The 19,422-nt window shown below is 46.6% G+C and overlaps 1 protein-coding gene across 2 annotated transcripts; it reads right to left on the reverse strand.

Annotated features, from left to right (window-relative positions):
* Window positions 1-214: 214 nt before the first annotated feature.
* On the reverse strand, window positions 215-19,420 carry SPINT1 (serine peptidase inhibitor, Kunitz type 1). 2 transcript variants are annotated; one of them, XM_026033432.1, is made up of 10 exons: window positions 18,978-19,420; window positions 10,548-10,699; window positions 9,019-9,157; window positions 8,239-8,409; window positions 7,512-7,538; window positions 5,634-5,759; window positions 4,745-4,795; window positions 3,711-3,881; window positions 3,251-3,307; window positions 215-2,209 (listed from the first exon to the last, which is right to left on the reverse strand). In XM_026033432.1, the coding sequence occupies exons 1-10, from the start codon at window positions 19,411-19,413 to the stop codon at window positions 2,016-2,018; spliced, it is 1,524 nt and encodes a 507-aa protein (XP_025889217.1). In that variant the 5' UTR covers window positions 19,414-19,420; the 3' UTR covers window positions 215-2,015. The 2 variants fall into 2 exon arrangements, with proteins under 2 accessions (XP_025889217.1, XP_025889218.1); XM_026033433.1 differs by lacking the exon at window positions 5,634-5,759.
* Between the last annotated feature and the right edge of the window lie 2 nt (window positions 19,421-19,422).

Consider the following 19,422-nt stretch of genomic DNA (forward strand, 5'->3'; position numbering starts at 1 on the left):
AGGCTTATCATATAGACAATAATGGGCTATGAGGAGGGGGGAAAAAAAGGAAGAAATGACACTAGGCAGACCAAGAAAGGGGAGTATCCGACCACAGGGATCCTGAGCATGAGTGCCCCTGCTAAAGCGAGGAGCAGGCAGTTCGATGGCCAGGGCTCTGCGGGCAGTTGTTTCTTCCCTTCCAGTCCAGGTATCAGCCTGAAGAGGCAGCTCCCCTAGTGCTGCTCTGCTGCAGCTCAGAGCGTGGCTTCACCCCAGCCTTCCAGAGCTGCTCCACCCTTGGCCTTGAAAAGGATGACCCCGTGCACCAGGGTCCAGATATTTAAGGTAAATGTCACACACACACACATACATACATACACACATGCACACAAAGCTTTCCCCTCTCTTCACGGCAGGAATTTTCTAAGAGTAGCAAGGAAGGGGAACTTGTAGTTGACGCAAAGCCAACACTGAACGAAGCTTATCAGGCACTTTGGAAATGGCAGCTTCTGCCGCCAACAGAAATCTCCAGCTCCCAGCGGTGCAAGCCTCTTCAGAGAAACTTCAGAGAAAAAAGCAACACAGAACCGGGGAGTACCCTGCTACAACAGCCTTACTATTGAACATAGAGGACCTTACAGATGGGGGGAATTTCCCCCGCTGCCTCTTGGCCTGGGATTACCTTTGGAGCTGGGCACGCCTTGCACCAAAAAGGGGAGGGCAGAAGTGCGGGAGCTCCAGTGCGAGCCCTGCTGCTCCTGTGCTGTGGGAGACATCAGGTGCCAGGGCAGCGGCTGTGCTCCAGGCAGAGATGGGAGGGAAACAAGAGCGACAGCAGAGACTCCCTCCAAGAGCAAGGGAGCTGCTGCCCCGGCCGCTGCTCAGCAGCACAACAGGGCCGCACAGCAGCTTCAGCGCGTGGGGCAGGTACATACTGCCCTTCAGGTACTGACCCAAGGCCTGTGCCATCCCTTGCAGGTTCCTCCTTGCATCCCCTTCCTTCACTGTGCTTCTCTCCACAGCCTCTCCTTCTCCTTCCTCAGAAGCAGCTTCCCAGCTGCAATGCTGAGCTGTTCTCTGGCGGGACTTCTCCAGGCAGCCTCTTTGGGAGCGCCAGGCATCACCGGCTGGCACAGCAGCAGCAGACGGACTGGCTCTGAGGGAGCTGGTCCTGCCACTCTCCTCTTAACCATTAGCCAGGATGGCTGGGAACAGCCATGTGGGAACATGTGGGAACATTTCCTTTCATTTTACTTAAGGATAAAGAATAAATATTTTATCAATATCTTCAGGGTTTGAGTTAATGCTAAAAAAAGCACATAGCAACTCATGAGAAGGCAATGGTGGCTGTAGCATGCAGCCACGCAAAAAAAAAAATCTAGGTGCATTTTTATGTTAAAAAACAAAATCTATTGATTAAAACAGAAGTTTCCTTGTTTCTGTCCACCTCAGGATCAAAAAACACTTGAGAGTGTCACAGAGCTCTCAGAACAGGCTGAGCTGGTTATGTAAAACACACAACCGCCAAGAGACTCACCACAACCACAAGGATTAGTGGAAGGCAAGGCCACATTGCAAAGGTCTGGGAAAAAATGGAGGCAAATAAGAGACTGGGTAGAAGAAAGTGGCACTGCACAAATAAAAATTGATGGCTATGGTGAGTTTGCACCATTCATGAGTATGAGTGCTACACAAATTCAGTCTCAGGATCCTTCAGGAAATACAGCTGAGTTCTGCTCCATGTTTGAGGAGGAAAAAAACAATGTCACTCAGAGTTGTCACTGAAGTGTTTCAAGCTGGGAAGGGACAGCCGTCAGAAAGCATCAAAATGTTCCTCAGTTTCCAGGACAGCCAGTTATCCAGGACAATAACAATCATAGTACTGCCAAATCATGGCTAGATCTTGGCCTCATGCTACAAACGTCTTCTAACAGAAAATGTCCTTCAGGTGCAAGTCTGTATTTAAAGACAAAACCCCAAAACTTTTTGGGAGTGCCCCAATGCTGGGCTAGAAGGAAGAGAGAAGTTGTTGGTCAGACTGGTTTGGTGGCACCATTGTAGAACAGGTGCGTAGTGTCCTCTGAGGTGGAGAGGGTTGAGTTGGTAGCAGTGGCTGGCTGACGGCGTCTGCTGTTCTTCCTTTTCTTGAGGAAGAAGTAGCCAATGATCACCAGGACCACCATGATGCAGATTGCAAGGAGCACAGCAATCACCACCTCAAAGGCACCTGCAGGAGGTACATGCACACAAATTACAAGGGTCGTTCCACTACCCTAAAGCAGCACAACTGGTCAGAAAGAAGCAAGCACAAAAGCTGCTCAAGAAGCTACGCTGGCAAAGAGAAGGGCACTGAACATAAAGCTGAGCAGAGAAGAAGGCAGGCAACTGCATGGCATAAAGGTCTGGCCAGGGTATGGCAGGCTTCTCTCATCTAAATTGCAGTTCCCATCATTTCTCAGCTGCGCTATGCCCTCTAAAGGCGAGGAGGTGCTAGCTGATATGACCACACATGGGTATTTAACCCTTTTCCAACGCTGCTTCATGAATCAACTGGGAGTTCACAAATGGCTAGATGGAGTTAACACTGTCTGGAGTGGATCATCATGTTGGGGGAGTGAGACCTGTGGCGGATTCAATAGGTGCAGGGGGGACACTATGGGGAAAGAGCTCATAGCTGTGCTCTGAGCAAACACACGCTGGCAGTCTTCTACCTTGCTGACCAAACTCCTGTGTCACCAGTGCAGACAGGTCAGATGGGATGTATTTGAGAGGTGGGGTGAATCAGGGGGGTAAATCAATCTCTGGGGCTTGAACAGAAATGTAAAATATCAGGATTGCTTTAGTGAAGAAAGAGATGTTATAATACTGTGGTGAAGGGTCACAAAAGTTAATGTGCATGTTATTCTTCACAAGATCTTGATTTTTTTTTGAGAAATAATTGATCCTTATGTAAACAGGACTCTTAAAAATACCAGGGAAAAAACATTCTCTGCTATTTTTGACTTTGAACACCGGAGTATTTATGCAAATGTTGACTGAAAGAGAATCAGAGGCTCTGCTGACGAGACACAGGCAAAGAAATCAGACCACAGATACATAGTCTTCAGAAGTGTCTTTTTAGCTACTGTTAGTGTACCAGACTGTTCCCTCAACTTAAAAAGACAGTGGTAGGGAGGTTATTAATTTCAAGTAAAGGCAAAATACTTTTCAGGAGAGAGTAAAAGTAATAATCTCTGTAGGGAGACAGAGTTAAGTAAGTGTTACTCACTTAAGCTAGCAGTTTGGTGCTCAAATGATTCCCATCTCCGGCCAATGACATCTGCTTCTGAATAGGAAGAAATGGGAAAAACATTTTATAAGGAGAAATGAAAACAAGGGATAAGACTGTTTATAGCATGGTGCTTCAGAAGAGTAGCAGCAGGTGGCTTCATCTTGGATATGCTTTGGCTGAATTCCTCTCATTGCTGCTGCTGGCTTCCCCAGGAGCACTTACTGCTCCCTACACTGGAAGAGCCTTCCCTCTTGTTTGTTTAATGCTAACCATCAAGGATATTCTTGCATTTCAGGGAACAGTAATGAATAGTTCCTTATCTTCTCCAGGTACTGGCAAATGTAAATATGGCTGCTTCTCCCCTCTCTTCCTCCCCTCTTGGTTTCTATCTCTTGGGGACCATAAAATTTAATCAGATGGGATTTTTAAGGATCCAATCCTGGCTACACTGGCTTACTTGTGATGCCTGTACATGACTTCATGCACTCTTCCTCTTCTCCAAAGTTGTTCTGGTTACCGTCACAGCCCCCATAGGTAAAGCGGTCACATTTCTCAGTGAATGGGTTGTAGTACCAGCGTGGGATGCTCTCCGTGCACAGTCCAGTATCGGGCAAATCCACACAGTGACCTAGCAAAGCAAGAGATGTTGTAGCCCAAGCTGTGTGTTCCCAAAGCAGCAACATTTTCTGTGTGAGCTAAAAAAGCCTAAGCACCTCTGGAACAGAGAACTCGTGGTTAGACCAGTGTCTCTCAAGGTCCCACTGTCCAGCTGCCAACTGTTTAAAACTGGGCATGGCCTAGTTGAGCTGCTATCTGCCTGTAAACCTGACCAGTAACTAGGAAACAGAAATATCAGAGTGTGCAGTCATGCTAGACCTTGAATTCAGTCCCCTGAAGAAATGATTTGTCCTTCTCAGGAAGGCACAAGGGATACAGTCATATGAAGAGTGTGTAACTAGTGGAATAAGGAATACAGGTGAAGCATAAATGATGGTGCCTGTGAAACTGGTCTGGTTAAAGTCTTCACTAAAAGCAAGCTGCATTAAACTGACTTGGGATATACTCTTTTAGCTCAGTGGCATCACCAGGGTCTATACTGGGGTAAACAGGACAAAGGCAGGGGATCTTTTCTATGATTACCCATACTATGTAATTGCTATGTCCTCCACCCTGCTTTGATCTGTGCTATTTCCCAAACGCTGCTAGGTAGTCTGCAGGGTACAGCACAGGACAGGTGCTGTGTCCAACAGGCCATATGGATGAGACCACCTTGGTGGAAAGAATTTAGACATATGAGTGAAACCTGGCTATAAATAGCTGTACTCGAGGTCAGAGGACAGGTCTTTGATCATTTTAATATGACTACAACCACTGGGACTGTCTAGATACTACACCTTTTCTGAATTAGTCAGGAAAGCAGTTTTACCATAGAGCAGAAGACTGGAGAAGGAGGCCAAAACAGTCAGCCTACATGCTCTTGACAGTACCTACCTTTTTCATTTGTGATATTGATTTTCTGCAGTCTATTGAACTCACGAGCATCTGCAAGAGAAACATTTCATGCTAAAACTACCCTCCCCAGCTGAATACCAAAAGAATGCTTCTACCCATACAAATGTGGACAGAAAGAGCTTTCCTGCAGATACCTTTGCTATCATAAGCCAAGGAAAGGGAGATACAAATTGAGTTTATAAACTCCGGAAATTAAAATGTAAGTAGGATTCCCAGTTTCAGTTCCACAAATACAGAAGCTAACAAAAGCGAAGCTAAACACAAGTCGCTTTTTTAGCTTTTTTCCATCAAAGAAGTGAGGGAACTATCGCTCCAACACTATGACTAAGCACTAGTGTCACATCACTGTAGCCAAGTGCTTGTAGCCTAGAAAAGCTGAAGCCTCCCACCACTTCCAATGGCAATTGTCAGAAGGGAGGAGGACAGGATTACAAGCTTCAGCAGTTAGCTGCTGTGCCTTTACCATAGCATAGTGTAAGGTTGTCAAGGGGACAGTAAGATACAAGAATTAATGGATTGGGAGAATTCATGGTTTTATTAATCACCTCCAAGCATTAGGTCATTCAGAGGGAAAGTACCAGAAAGCAAGGAGTGGACAGGCTCTGAAGAACTGCAGACAGATACGGAGAAGAGAGTGGAAGAGTATTCAAGAGGCAGGAGAAATCCCAGAAGTATGATCAGCTCTTGCAATCAGCAGGGTTAGGGGAGATGGCAGAATCTGGAAAGATGATAATACTTTCAAAGAGGTAATACAGCATAAGCAGATGAGAACAGAAGGCAACAGAAAGCATTGAGCCAGTAAATAAAACTTAGATTACACTTGCTCCTGTGCAAACAGGGTTTATAAGTCAGAATGTGAAGTACCTACATTGTTCACAATACATCTCATCTGATCCATCAGCACAGTCTAGGGTTTCGTCACATTCCAGATAGGCATCAATGCAACAGCCATCCTTGCATCTGAAGGTGCGGGGATGACAGTTCCCATTGCACACTGCACCAGAAACAGTTCAGACAATTCATTAAAATATATATTTTTCCTCTGCCATATGGATGTTTTATGAAGGACTGAAAAGTTGGTGATAGGACTGGCAAACAAGACAGATTGGATAAGGCGTCTGTTCAATGTTATCCTGAACACAAAAGAAAACAGCAACAACAACAAAACCACTTCTACATTTCCTCTAAGAAAATAACCACACAGAAGGTGGAGTCAGGAATAAACTAGCCAGCAGGAATACGGAGACACTGCCCAACCATGCAGTGATTGAATTAAGAGAGCCAAAGCTCTGCTAGACTTGAATCAGCAAGGGACGTGAGGTGCAACATGAATGGCTTCCATGGGCATATTACTTGCATAAGAAAGGTTTAGGAAATCGAAAGTGCTCTCCTCTGTTGGGCTGTGGACGTGGTAACAAAGGATGCAGAAGGCACTGAGGTCTTCAGTGCCATATTTGCCTCAGTCTTTACAGGGAAGGTCTGCCCTCAACTCTTCCAGGTCCCTGGCCCATTTGTAAACTCTTCCTGGTGAAGCCTGGCCTATAGCAGAATCACGATCACATTAAAGACCACTTAAACAAAGGGGACAAATGTAAGTCCATGGGATGATGTGGGCGGCATCCAAGAATGCTGAGAGCTGCCTGATGTCTGTGAGAGGCTGCTCTCTACCATCTTTGAAAGTAGTGGTGATCGGGGGAGGTTCCTGATAGTTGGAAAATAGTATACATCACTTCCATCTTCTAGAACAGCAAGGATCTGGAGAACTACAGACTGGCCAGCTGAATGTCATTCCCTAGGAAGATTATGCAGCAAATCTCTCTGGATGAGGGGATGGAGCACACCCTGAGCAAGCTTGTGAATTATACTGAATTCGGGAGGAGCAGCTGATTTACTGCAGGGAAGAGATGCCATGCAGAGAGGCCTTGGCATGCTGGAGACATGCCTCAGAGAAGGCAAAGGCAAATGGAAAGGCTAAGGAACAAGTAAAAGTCCCACACCTGAGAAAGAACAACTCCAGGCGACAGTGCAGGCACCAGTGAGCTAGAAAGCAATTCTGCAGAAAAAGACCCAGCATCAGGATGGACAAGCTGAACATGAGTCAGTGGTGAGCCCCCGTGGCAATGAAGGCCAGCTGCATCCCAGGCTGTGTAACCCAGCAGAGAGAAGCAATTAGCCCCCTCTACTCCAAAAATTGTCCTCCGTGTTGAACACTGTGCCCAATTCTGGGCTGCCCAGTACATGAAAGACGTTAGTGTACTGGAATGAACCCAACAGACTCCCCAAGGGGTTGCAGGACATGGCCTAATGTAAAGCCACAGAGAAGACAGAGATAGACTCTGCAGAGTTGCACAATAATAGGATGAGAGGAATTTGCAGCAAGGGAAATTCTGATTTGGTAATAGGAAAAAGAAATCATAATAAGGGTGGTCAAACAATTGTGCAGGTTGCCCACAGAGAATGCACAGTCTCATTCCTCAGAGATACTCAAAGCTGGACTGGACACAGTCCCGAGCAACCTGATATGATCCATTACTGGCCCTGCTTTGAGCAGTGGGTGGGACCTCCAGAGGTATTTTCCAACCAGAATTATCCTATGACTCGAAAATGAAAGGCATGGTGGAGAAATCCCTCTCCAATGCCTTGTTTCTACACTGAGTGTTAGTTAAAGAGCCATGGGAATGAATATGAGAAACTAAGTCTGAGAATACACAGAATACATGATTATGTGGTGGTACAAGAGGCTTACCTGGCTGCTGTCGTCCACCAACAGAACCTGAAGAGAGAACAGGAAAAACAAAATGAAATCACCAATATATTACACTGTTAGCTCAGGATCGGATTTAGACTGCCTTCATGCCTTATCTAAGAAATGTATCTTTTTTTTTTCCCTGAAACAAACCTCTATAGGGATGGGGAGTAGAAATGCAAATTTTCACAATCCAGAGAACCCCATATGAGCAATAACTATATGAGGCAGGACTGCAAAGGGACAAGGCAAAGTTCTTATTGCTAGCTACACCCTGAAAAATCCTTCAGTGTTAAGCCATCCACAGACACAACTATGACATAAATTTGAGGGGTGAGAAGCAAGGGGAGGCACATCTACCTCTCCCACAACACAACACCAGCCTCTGAATGCAGGTCGAGGATGTGGCACTAGGATTCTGGGGAGGTTTCTGTGGACGCCATGGGCACACAGTCCTAGAATGCATCTTGCAAGCATAATGAACCTGCTTCCTGCTGCTGTTGTCTACTCTGGTTAGAGATTCTAAAATTATCTTTGATAACATTTCCTACTGACTGGCACACAGACAGGGAAGCTGTGCTCCAGGAGCTGGACCAGATCCTTGGCAGTGCAGTACTCCTGTTAGTAAATAACCTGGTCTTCTCAGCTCTCCTAATTCATATTCTATCTGCCCACAGAATCACCAGTCCTATGAGAAAGAAGAGGTTGAATTTTGAAACAGACTCACCTTTAACATTTTTGCAGGCAAGTTTACACTCCTCTTCCCGTAAGTAGTTGTTCTTGTTGGGCTTGCAGCCCCCAAAAATGAATGGCTCACACTGCTGAAGACTTGGGTTATAAAACCAACGTGGAAAAGACCCCCGACATCGACCCACCTTCTTAGGAGTCAAACAATGCTCTGTCAAAAAAGTTAATAGAAAGGTCTGATTACTTTGCTTTATCTTCACATATGCATAAGAAAAAATCTTGCAGAGTAAGGTACCTTAACAGGATGAATACCTGACTGAAAGATATCTAAAGTCCCGAGTAGCATAGAAGAGACTGAAAAAGACTGAAAGAGCCTTTGGAAGTACAAAATCCAGATAAAGCCCAGGCCACTTTGCACATCATGCTCATAGTTCCACCTATGGTGCAGGTGAAGGGAATTAGGACCTTCCCAGCAAACCATGTAGTTCACACAACAGTTTGCATTCTCTGTCTCTCTTATTCCCTCAGCTTCAGTCTTCAGGCACTCTGGGGTCACCCAGCATGGCACACAGAGACTATCAGTTTATTGCAAGCTCCCACTTCTGCAAGAGGGCATGGAAACACTAAAATAGACCTCATGAATGCAGAGGTCTTCTTCTGCTTGGTTCAAATACCGTTTTTTACAAAAAAAAAAAAAAGACATACAAGTCTTGTCTCCCATTCAGGCTCTTAACAGAGGCCTGGCAATGCCAGAGCAGCACCCAGCTTTGGGGCAGTTTTGTCACAGACTCCAGCTGGATGGCTGTGGGGTTGGGCTCACCTTCAGTCTGCTCGGAATTCAGCACTAGGATGGTGAAGTTGGCGAAGTCCTGCTGTTGTGCTGTATCTGTGACTGTAAGCTGGAAGACATAAATCCCCATCTGCAGGTTGGAGACTTCCACCTGATCTTCTTCCAGTATCTGAGAACGCAAAAAGAGAGTTTATGCAGAGAAACATTGAACGAAGGGGTGAATGGAGCCATGAAAGGCTTGTAGGACTGTTGCATTAGCCCCAAAGAAGCTCGCCTGGAAACCTCCCATGAGAAGTCTGGCATTAAAAATATCTCAGTACTGTACAACCTCCCCCAAACCTGTGGGCTGGATTCTGACTGCTGGTGTCCACATGGAATAGGGGAGAGAAACAATACTACAAGCTCTATCAGAAATTCCACATTTTGGCAAACTTTGAAAAACTTTGAAAATATACTGGAAAAATAAAGCCATTTTTAGAGAAGACTGAAATAAGTTTAAATTTTGGGTTTTTTAAGTGGAAAACATTATGAATCATTTATTTAGTGGGTAAGTATTCTCCTTCATTTTGAATGTGACAATGTATTTAGTTTTAAAGATGGATATGCAATGAATATTGCTTTGTTTGCTGAGAGGTTTCTGAAAGAAATTACTGTCAGAATAGAAAGCTTTGGTATTATTGATACAAACATTTTCCCTATCTCTACCAACAACACTGGGCCCCCATTTCCATGCTCTCTCTGCCTTTTGGGGTATGTATCTAGAGAACATCATATGGCCACATGTTATTTTAATCAGACTAAAGAACAATAGTAAATTTGTACTGAAGTGTAAGGGCCAGTGAAAGAGGATTCTGAAGTGCAGCAGTTGTGATATCTCTAGGCATTGCTCTAAAATATTTCACATCAATATTTTTGTTGTGTTCAAACACTTCCTACTTTCCCACAAGATCAGAGCAGTAAGGAGGAAGAACAGAGAAGGGATGCTAATAACAGAGGACTCCTCTCTCTTTTTTTTTCTTTTTTCTGAACATTATTTTCACTGGAGGAAGGGGAAAGGAAAGTGCAGGGAGCATTTCCAGATTTCCACAGCCCTCTCAGCATACATTCTAAAGAGACAGAAAGTCTGCAAAAAGTTCAGAAAAAGAGGAGAAGAGCCTGGGTTATTCAGGGCTCAAAGAGGCGACACACCAAAGTAGAGCAAAGAAAAACTAAGGGCAGGTCCCTTGTAGAAATATTGACTCAGGAGCAGGGCTGGTTCTTGCCCTGCAGCTGCTGTGCTCATGCACACACGCACAAGGGCAGGCCGGGCACTGCACAGACACAGACAGGGAATGTGGTGTCGGCAGCCCGAGCCCTGCAGCAGCTCAGCGACAGTGGCTCCTAGCAGGGCACGGAACGAAGGGCAGTGAGCACAGGGCACATGCCATGCCTCTGGAGGACAAGCTCTTGGCGCAAGGCAGAAGGACAAGGTGACCCCTAAGACATCATTTGTGAGAGCCCAATTTGATGCAGGCCACACATAAAAACGGGCAAGTTGCTTCCTCCGTGTAGCTGCCTACCTTCATCTCCACAGAGGGGTCTCCATGGATTTGTTTCCATTCGTAGCTGACAATCCCATGGTCATCGGTGCTCTCGGTGCCTCTCAGCAACACCACCTCGCCCGGCTGTACTTTCATGTTCATCCCGGTGCGGGCTATCGGGGGATGATCATCTGAAGAAGAAATACAGAGCACAGCTTGGGTAAGAGGCTGAAGAATGGTCTTCATGATAGGAGAGGAAGACTTTTCCAGTCTAAATGAGGACAGACTTCCATTGCTAATTATTAAAATTACTTTATTACAGTTGTGCTTCTTGCAGCCTGAGCAAGCAACAGGCAATCAACACAATTATTGCTGCCCTCACTAATTTAGTAACTCCGCAACCCCTTCCAGTTGTGCCTTTGAGCCAGTTGCCTACCTGGCTATTTCTGCCCACAGGAATCACTATAAGAGAGTGTGTCTGGCTAAAGGCACTGCGCTTCTAACAGTTACACCAGCACAGGGCAATCTCCACCCCTCCACGCAGGACACGACTTCACGTGGCTATTAAGGAATGTGGAACTGACTCTTATCTCTCCCCCCAGGATCTCTAAACATTATATTGATGTACTTATACAGTCCTTGGTAATCCGAGATTGGGACTGAAAATAGTTTTCCTCCGTCTTATCTCTCATGCCACATGCACTGAAAAGCACATACAAATGCTCCTCCTGCAAACAATATTTTGTGCCACTCAGTGTATCATCTCATCAGCAGCCATCCACAGGCCATTAAGTACTTTAGCAGACAGTTAGATGTAAAAAATGAAACCTGATCTGTGCCCACGCCGCCAGGAATAACCTACACAATGACACCTCCAGCGTCTTTGGGTCTGAACGTGGCTGCTCACAAGCCTCCTGCACGGTCAGAGGACAGAGCTCCACCCAGGAGCTCCTGCACCAAGCCCTACACTCAGTGTCCAAGTTCAAACTGAACCTTTTGGAAAAACATCAACTGTCATTTATAAACTAGCTATAAGCCACTATACATTATATGGCTCTATCAACTATGACTAAAGAAGAGGATTAGAGCCCAAATCCCTTGGAAAACTATTCTGGCAGCTAACTAATTTTACTGATATAAACTTGCACCTTATTTCCTGTTGGAATGTTTCTAGATTCAAGTCCCAGTTGTTGACCCTTGCTAGAGCCTTATAAAGAGGCCTTTCAATTAAGGCATATTTGCAAACAAAAATGACATTTAAAACAAATTACTCTGCAGTTCTTCCATCACTGAGTAGGACAGAGGTTTTGTAATGCGTTCCAGACAGTTACCACATATTCACTCTGAATCTTCAATTTTCTAGTATTTTTGGATGCTGAAACTGAATGAAAACTTTAATTCCACCCTGACCTTACACATGCTTCTGCCACCAGAAAAGTTACAGGTGAAGGAAACCTTTCCTTTTGCTGCCCATCACATGCTACCCACATTAGAGGCAGAGGGGAGCACCCTGATGTGCTTTCCCGAGGCACAGCTCCCTGCTGCTTTGTCCCTATGGGCTACGTGTCACAGTCACAGATCCCTTCTCAATCAGCCTGTTTTACCTAAAACACCAAACAAGACGCCAAACAGTGCCTAACAAGCCATGGGCAGGGAGCAGGACCAGCAGAACAGATAAATGATGCTTTGCTGTAACTCACCTGAGCTTGCTGAAGCCAATATCCATAGACCAAAGGAATGACTGGAGCCTGCACCACTTCCCAAACAGGGAATCAGAGGTGAAGAGTCCCCACATGCACCTTGCACACAGCACCCATGAGCAGTGGATGAGGGTCACATCCCTGCAGTTCCTCCCATGCAAACACCAGGCTCCTGGCACTGAGGAACACAGCCCATTCCCAGCCACCCTCCTGCCAGACTGGGCTTATTGGACAACCCAAATTACATCAAGGAAGGACCAGTTCTTCAGCATCACAGAGACTGGCCATTAACTTGTAACAATGCCAAATGGCACTGGCCCTCTGCATTTTAACCGCTTACATGCCAAACACTTCACCACACGTCGATTTATCTGCTTTGGGTTGTGGATTAAGTAGCAAAGTAAAAGGTCAGTTGTGATTCACATTTCAGCTAGATCTGCACATTCTGCCTCTGAGGAGCAAATTTCCCCAACTCCGCTCATCTCCAGAAGAACAGAGGCTTTGCTTGCATGCATCCGACTACCAAAGAGAATTTTCACTAAAAATGGGAAAATTATTTTCAGGGGAGTTGAGTTTCTCCTTCTGTCATAGAATTTTAGAAAAATGAGCAACTATTTATGTTACAGAGTGACTGTATCAAGCCCTTAGTGGCAGCGTGGGTCTCCCTGGCTCCGCTGCCAGCCGTGAATGGGCACATTCACTTTGAAGGCATTTCATTTTCCACCTAAGCTTCATAACCAAGCACTCACTGAACCACAGTAAATACCCATAAGCAGCTCTTAGAAGGGAGCTTGTCCCTTCATCTCTTTCTGCTTTGAAAGCCTGTTTGAAAAACAAAAGTTACCTTTATTATAATATGCTCTTTTGATGATGGAAGTTTTCAGCAAATGTCTGTAATTAAGAGTGAGATTAAAGCTTTATGATGCTACTCTAGGTCATACTTTTACTTTAAAGCACCAGCTCCTACAGCCACATTATTAAGTGAGAACTTCAGCTTTCATTTACACACAGGAAAGGGAAGTATCCTATGGAGCTGGAGAAAAAGCTTGAGCGAGTAAATCCAGAAAACTTAGAAACAAAATTCCCCTAACAAAGATTATTCAAGGCGTACTCAGGTCTTAATCCCTGTTTTTTGCTTCCTTCCCCGCCTCATCTCCCTGTTTTTTAACAGTTATGCAGCCAATGATTTGCCTGGCTTCAGTTATGCAGCCAATGGTTTGCCGCTTGACAGTGGAACAGATGTCTAAAAATATCTAGAGATAATAAAGATACTTAGTTCCTACAAGGGCTGCAAAACCTCTGGGGAATGAGAGATCCTCACTAGGGACCTACCTAGCAGAAGATCTGGGTGTCAATGAAATCCTGAGAGAGGAGAAGTCTTTGCAAATCCCCCAGATGGGGAAGTTTCTTTTGGGGCCCAGATACCAAAAGCCCTTGAGATATGCATTTACAGAAAAACAGATTTCCTCCATTCCAGTGCTCATGGATCTATAGACCCAGATGCCAATATGTTTTGAAACTGCTGCTAGAAAAATCTAGAAAAGATTCATATTGCCTTATTCTTTCTGTGGAAGAAGGGACCTGCCTCTCTCCGCAATTCCAGGAGAGCTTACAAATGAGATGAGTGCTGCTTACACCTTGCTGAGGACAGAAGTCACTGCTCATAGCCACAGGGCAGGGCAGTTACAGAGAGGGGTGCGGGAGGCACCCAAATCCCAGGGCAGAGCAGTGTCCATCAGATGTGCAGCCTCTGGGATCCGCCCCTTGGAAAAGCCCAAGAAATCGTGGACGGGGCAGACAGGAGTGCTGCAAATGGTAAAGTGCTGCTCTTCCATCACTCCCAAGGAAGTCGCCCGGGAGCCAAGAGCTTTCAAGGAGTGTTCATTCCAATCTCTCTCATCAACCCCACAAACCTCTCCAGAGCAACAGGCTAAGATAACGAAGGAAGATGTTTGTGCCAGCAGAAACAATATTAATTTGACTAATGAGGTGTGCAAGGGGAAGGGAACTATGCCACACAGTACACTTCTAGGAGAAAGGGAAATACAGACCAATGTACCATTTCCATAGGGATGCATCCTACTGGTGACAAGATAGCAACCACTACAAAATCCACCACACTACACTACAAAAAGCCACTGCAAATGTAGTTTTTTAGACAACTCAGAGCAAAGTGGCTCCCAGCTGGCATTAGTTTCTAGAGGCCTTTTCTGTAATGGCTTGTGAAAGGTGTGCACGGCAGGTCACCTTAACCTCTCTGTGACAATGCAGTGTAACAGAAAGGATTTTATGTTCAGAATAGTTGAAGCTGCTGCTCCCTCCTTTCTTCATCCTTGCTCAGGATGTTGGAAACCGGTTTGATCTGCTTGAACAGGGAGAGGAAACGACTCTCCTGCGGGTCCTTGTGCCACTTTAGTAGTTTGTTTCTCCAGTGTTCTTAAATAGACTGAGGTAGCCACCACATGCAGCTCTTCAGTAAATTTTGCATCATAAATAACAATTTCACAGCAATTAGAAGTCACTGTGCTCTGAGCAGGGGCTTGGATCAGATTATCTCCAAGGGCTTTTCTGGTATAAATAGGTTTATGAGTCTAAGTCCTGTTTATGAGTCTGATATAGGTCTGGAACCTGCAATGCCCTCATCTCCCTGCTGGTGCTGGGGGCATTTGAGGATGCTCAGCTAGCTCAGGACTTATCAGCATGTGCCGAGGGGAGGCCTAGTGACCAGAATTGTCTCAGCCTAGGCCTGGGTCCAGGCATTGTTCATTTTAGTCATATGGTACCTGAGGAACAGAAACTGGTGTGAGACCAAACATTCCAAGATGGATATGAATTTAAGGGGTCTCCCATTTGGATACCTTCTTGAGGTTTTAACCTGCAAATCTCTATCCACAGTGGGCAAAACCAGACACATTCTGAATCCTGCTGCGCCTCCAGCACTTCCTTTTTTTTCCCCTAAATGCAACAGGAATAGTATCACCACACATTTCATTACCACCACAAAAGATTCAGTTCAAGAAACGGACAAAGGTTCAGGGAGGTTATTTTCCAGTTTCACACCCCAAACTGGTTTGCCTAGACCAGAATAAGCTCAGGTAGTGGTTACTTAAACACTGGCCTCTGTTATTGCCAATAAAATGCGTGGTGAGCCTGCCCCTCCCGAATGAGCAAGGCATAAAGACTCGCATCAAAGTTCAGGCTGGGAAATGATTTAAGAAGACAGTGCCTTTTATCGACACCATCAAGGACTTCAGGCTTTACATTAGCTGGAGGAGGCAAGAGACAGAGCCAAGCTGCCATCACCCTTTCACACAGAAAGCAGAAGAATATTGAAGATAGATGATGTATAAAATCTGAATTTCATTGTTTATATTCATTTTTGCCAATATTCACTTTTTTTTTTTTCACTCACAACATCACAAGAGTGCCTGCACTGGCTTAGATTGAGGGTTCATCTATGTCTGTACCCAGTCCCAACCTGCGTGTGGATGCCTGGGGAAAAGCAAGAACAGGGCAAGCGTATGCAATGCTTTCCTGTAAAACTCTCCTAGATTTCTGCTGTTTTCCTCAGGCTCAGGAGACACTTCAAAATCTGTTTATTCCACAGCCCCCAGCTGTGCTCTCCCTTTCAAGTATTATCTAGTCTCCTTTTCAACAGATATAAAGCTCTTAATTCAACAGGAGTGCTCCCTGGGGTAGTCTTGTAGGTCTTGCTTGGTTTTTGCTAAGTTTTTGCTTGGCTTCACCTGCTGGGACAGGCAAACTACATAAATATGTCTGTATTCACTAGAAAAACCATGTGCTTCTGCTTCTCATTATTACAGCAAACATCTGGAGACTGTCACATGAACAAACCCTGGAGACCATCACATGAACAAACCCTGAAGTTCTCCCTGTCTTAGGAGAACTCACGGCACATCAAGATAAAGGGGTTATAAAGCAGTGTCTAAGTTCCCCTGAGCTTCTTGCAGCGCAGCCTGCAGGGGCTGACAACAGCATATCCACCAAAACAGCCACAGAACTTGGAGTTTTAATGGAGATACAGCACAACTGTAGGCAAACCAGACAGTTTGGTCTCTGCTGCAAAATCTGAGTCAAGTTTCTTGCCTATAAACATTCTAGGAGGAAACCTGGTGCACTGAAAAACAGATTCCTTAACAGTGGTTTCACTGTCCCTGGCACCTCAGGAACCTAGAAAGGTGCTGAAGCAAAAATGAGGTAGAACTTCCTTATTGTTCCCAGACGGACAGGGCCAATGCCCAGGGGCTTGTTAATTTGGTCTCCTGTATCCACCTACGCTCCGGCATTCCTTCTCCTCTCCCACTCAGCGGAAGTGAGGCACTTGCCCCTCCTGCTAGGACAAGCCCATTATTTGTGCTGGGTTCCTCCTGTCTTGACCCAGTTCCAATATGACACCTGGAGGGATTTGGAAGGGTTTTTTTTGTGTGTCTGTGTGTGTGGGTTTTTTTTTTCCCGGATCTGAACCCAAATCGACATCTGCATTCCTAAGTGTTTAATCAATTGCAGTGTGGAGGAGGATCATCTAGTATAGTTTGTTTTATATCTATTATTCACTGTTTCTCTGGTAAAACAACACCTTTTCAGCTCTGCATAGCTAAATAACAATAGTCCTTTGATGGCCCTGAAGGCAAATGGGAAGCTTTCACTACCAAAGAGGATACCTAAAGATTTCAGCAGAGAAGGGAAATGAATTTCCCACCATAGCAAAGCACAAATGTGGCAATGTGATGCAAAAACGCTCCCTCGGTGGAGGAGCAGCCACGTTCCCAGCTTCTGTTGCTACGCACCGAGCGAGCTGCCAAGCACCCTGGGTGCTGCAGGGTACCGAGGAGCCCAGGCCCTTGAGGAGCCCGGCCCTTCCCACACGCACCCTGGCGCAAACCCCACGTGAGCGAGGAGGACCCTGCCCTGCTCGGCAGGCTCCCGGCAGCATTCCTACCACGGCATTTCTAGGATGTTTTGCTCTTCTCACAGATAAGCTCGCCTCGGTTTCCCTGCCCACTACAGCAAGCCCAGAACGTATCAAAGTAGTGTTGGGGTTGGTCCGCAAGGCAGCACCTGCATGTATCTCTGGCACGCTCCAGAAGACACTCTGGTTTCCAAACGCGGCTGCTGCAGCTCCTTTTGCCTAGCCCACAGGCTCTCCAAAATGCCCACTGGCTGGCATGGCAAGCACAGTGCTAGTGGCGGCCTGAAAACCCAGGGGCCTGCGAGTGCTTTCCCAAGAGCTGCCCGTAGGAAGGAGGAGGCCTGCAGTCATGCTGCAGGAGCTGCTGATCCACAGAAGTGGAGAGCTTGAATCCCTCAACAGTGCTTTATATTTTAATCTAATCTTGTGAAATCAGGGTGTACTGGAGGTGATGTATTCCTTTTTCCTCCTACAACAAAGCATGTGGCCAGCATGCAGCTTCCAGTCCTAGAGACGTGCTAAAGATGCAAAGATACTTTAGGTTCTTCTTTAACTGCAGCTGCTGTGGAAAGGTTTTTAAGCCTGGAAGGGACATGCAACTATTGCAACAGTGAGCTAAGGATTTACCTCAAGGCTCTGAAACGCTGCCACATTGCTGCTAAAACTAGTGACCTGCAAGGCCTACCCAAGGAACATGGTCCTACTTTGAAACCCCTGCACTGCTACTAAGAATGACAGAAGAGGTCACTTTGGGGGTTGGTGAAATTGCACCTTGCAGCACCTCCATATCCCACAACAGCACTGGGATCACCCCAGAGAGACCTTGCCCGGCGCCAGTGCTGCTCCCCTTGTTATCTTAACATCTGCTTCCTTCCCACACCCAGGGAGGTCAGGGAAGGGAGGGAGAAGGATTACCTGCTCAAATGTCCCCTCAAAATGTCGGCCCATGCATCAACATGCAGCAACAACAACAACAACAATAAAAACAATTACGGTTGCCAAAGACACAGTCAAATTAGAGATATTCCAGCCTTGCTGGGCTTCCTCCAAGACAATTGCTCTGTTTTGTGGTTTTCTTAGCCTCCCCCCGGCTTTTTAAGGTGTTTCTGCACCTTTTGGAGACCAAAAGTGCAAAACAAGTGGCCCAGCTACAAATTAGCTTAATTCCCATCAGGATTCCTCTCCACTGGTGCAATCTTCTAGCAAGTTAAGAGGGAGGGGGAGGAGGAAGAGAGAGAAACCCACCCCCCAATCCAAAAGTTCTTCAATGAGCCCTGCTCAGGACTCCTTTCTGCCACAGCAGCAATGAGCAAAACCCCCAATTCCAGCCATATCAGGCCCCTCACCACCCAGGCTGGTTCTCACAAGATTCAGACACTGGCAGCAGAAGAGGTAAGTGGATTGCCTCCTGCCCCCAGGCAATTAAGAGATTAACACAGCCCTTTAAAACGCGGTGCTGCTTGGATTTTGCAGGATTTCACTTTCCAGCCTCAACTACCCGTGGGAGGGGAGGGAGAGGAAAAACAACTCCTTTTTCTCCAGGTTGTCAAGCAGCGAAACAAATGCCACATTCCGTAAACACCCCACCCTTTTCAAAGAGTTTGAGCAGTGACTCCCTCTCCATTCACCAGCAGGTAAACTGAGGCATGAATTTCAGGTGAGCTGATGGAGGTTACAGAAAACCCTTGTGGTGGAGGGTCTCCCCGTATTAAATACCCCCTTGCCCTGGCCATGCAGTATCACGGCCGCTCAAGCCACCCCTGGAAGAGGTGGCGCTCGTGGTCCCTAATGCTGCTGCAGCCCGAGCTTGCACCCACCGACCCGCTCGTGGCACCTTACCGCCAAACCCCCGCTCCTGCATTGATAAATAGGCATCGTACACGTTCCTCTTCACGTAGTTGAGGAAGCCCATCTTCCTGGCGAAGCGGCACACGAAAGTCTTTCTGTAGAGGCAGTTGAGGAGGAAGCAGCCCTGGATGTGGTCTTCCCCGGCGCCCGGGTGCTGCTCCACCAGCGCCAGGTTGCACATGGGGTCCTTGCAGCAAGCCCGGACACAGTCCCTGCCCCGATGGACCTGGGGCGACGACAGGAAGGTGGCTCCGTTCTGGACAGAGGCATCCGTGTCCAGCACGAAGTCGGGCATGCCGGTGGTGAAGTGGTCCAGGCAGGCCTCCCCAAAGGGCTTCTCCTCCTGCCCTTGGGCCCAGCGCGGGGCTGCCAGCAGCACCAGCGCGGCCCAGAGCACGGCCGGCAGCGCTCGCCTCCCTCTCACCATCCCTGCGCC

The sequence above is a fragment of the Nothoprocta perdicaria genome, unplaced genomic scaffold, assembly GCF_003342845.1.
Source record: "Nothoprocta perdicaria isolate Ctin4 unplaced genomic scaffold, notPer1 scaffold_129, whole genome shotgun sequence".
In the NCBI taxonomy this organism is placed as follows: Eukaryota; Metazoa; Chordata; class Aves; order Tinamiformes; family Tinamidae; genus Nothoprocta; species Nothoprocta perdicaria.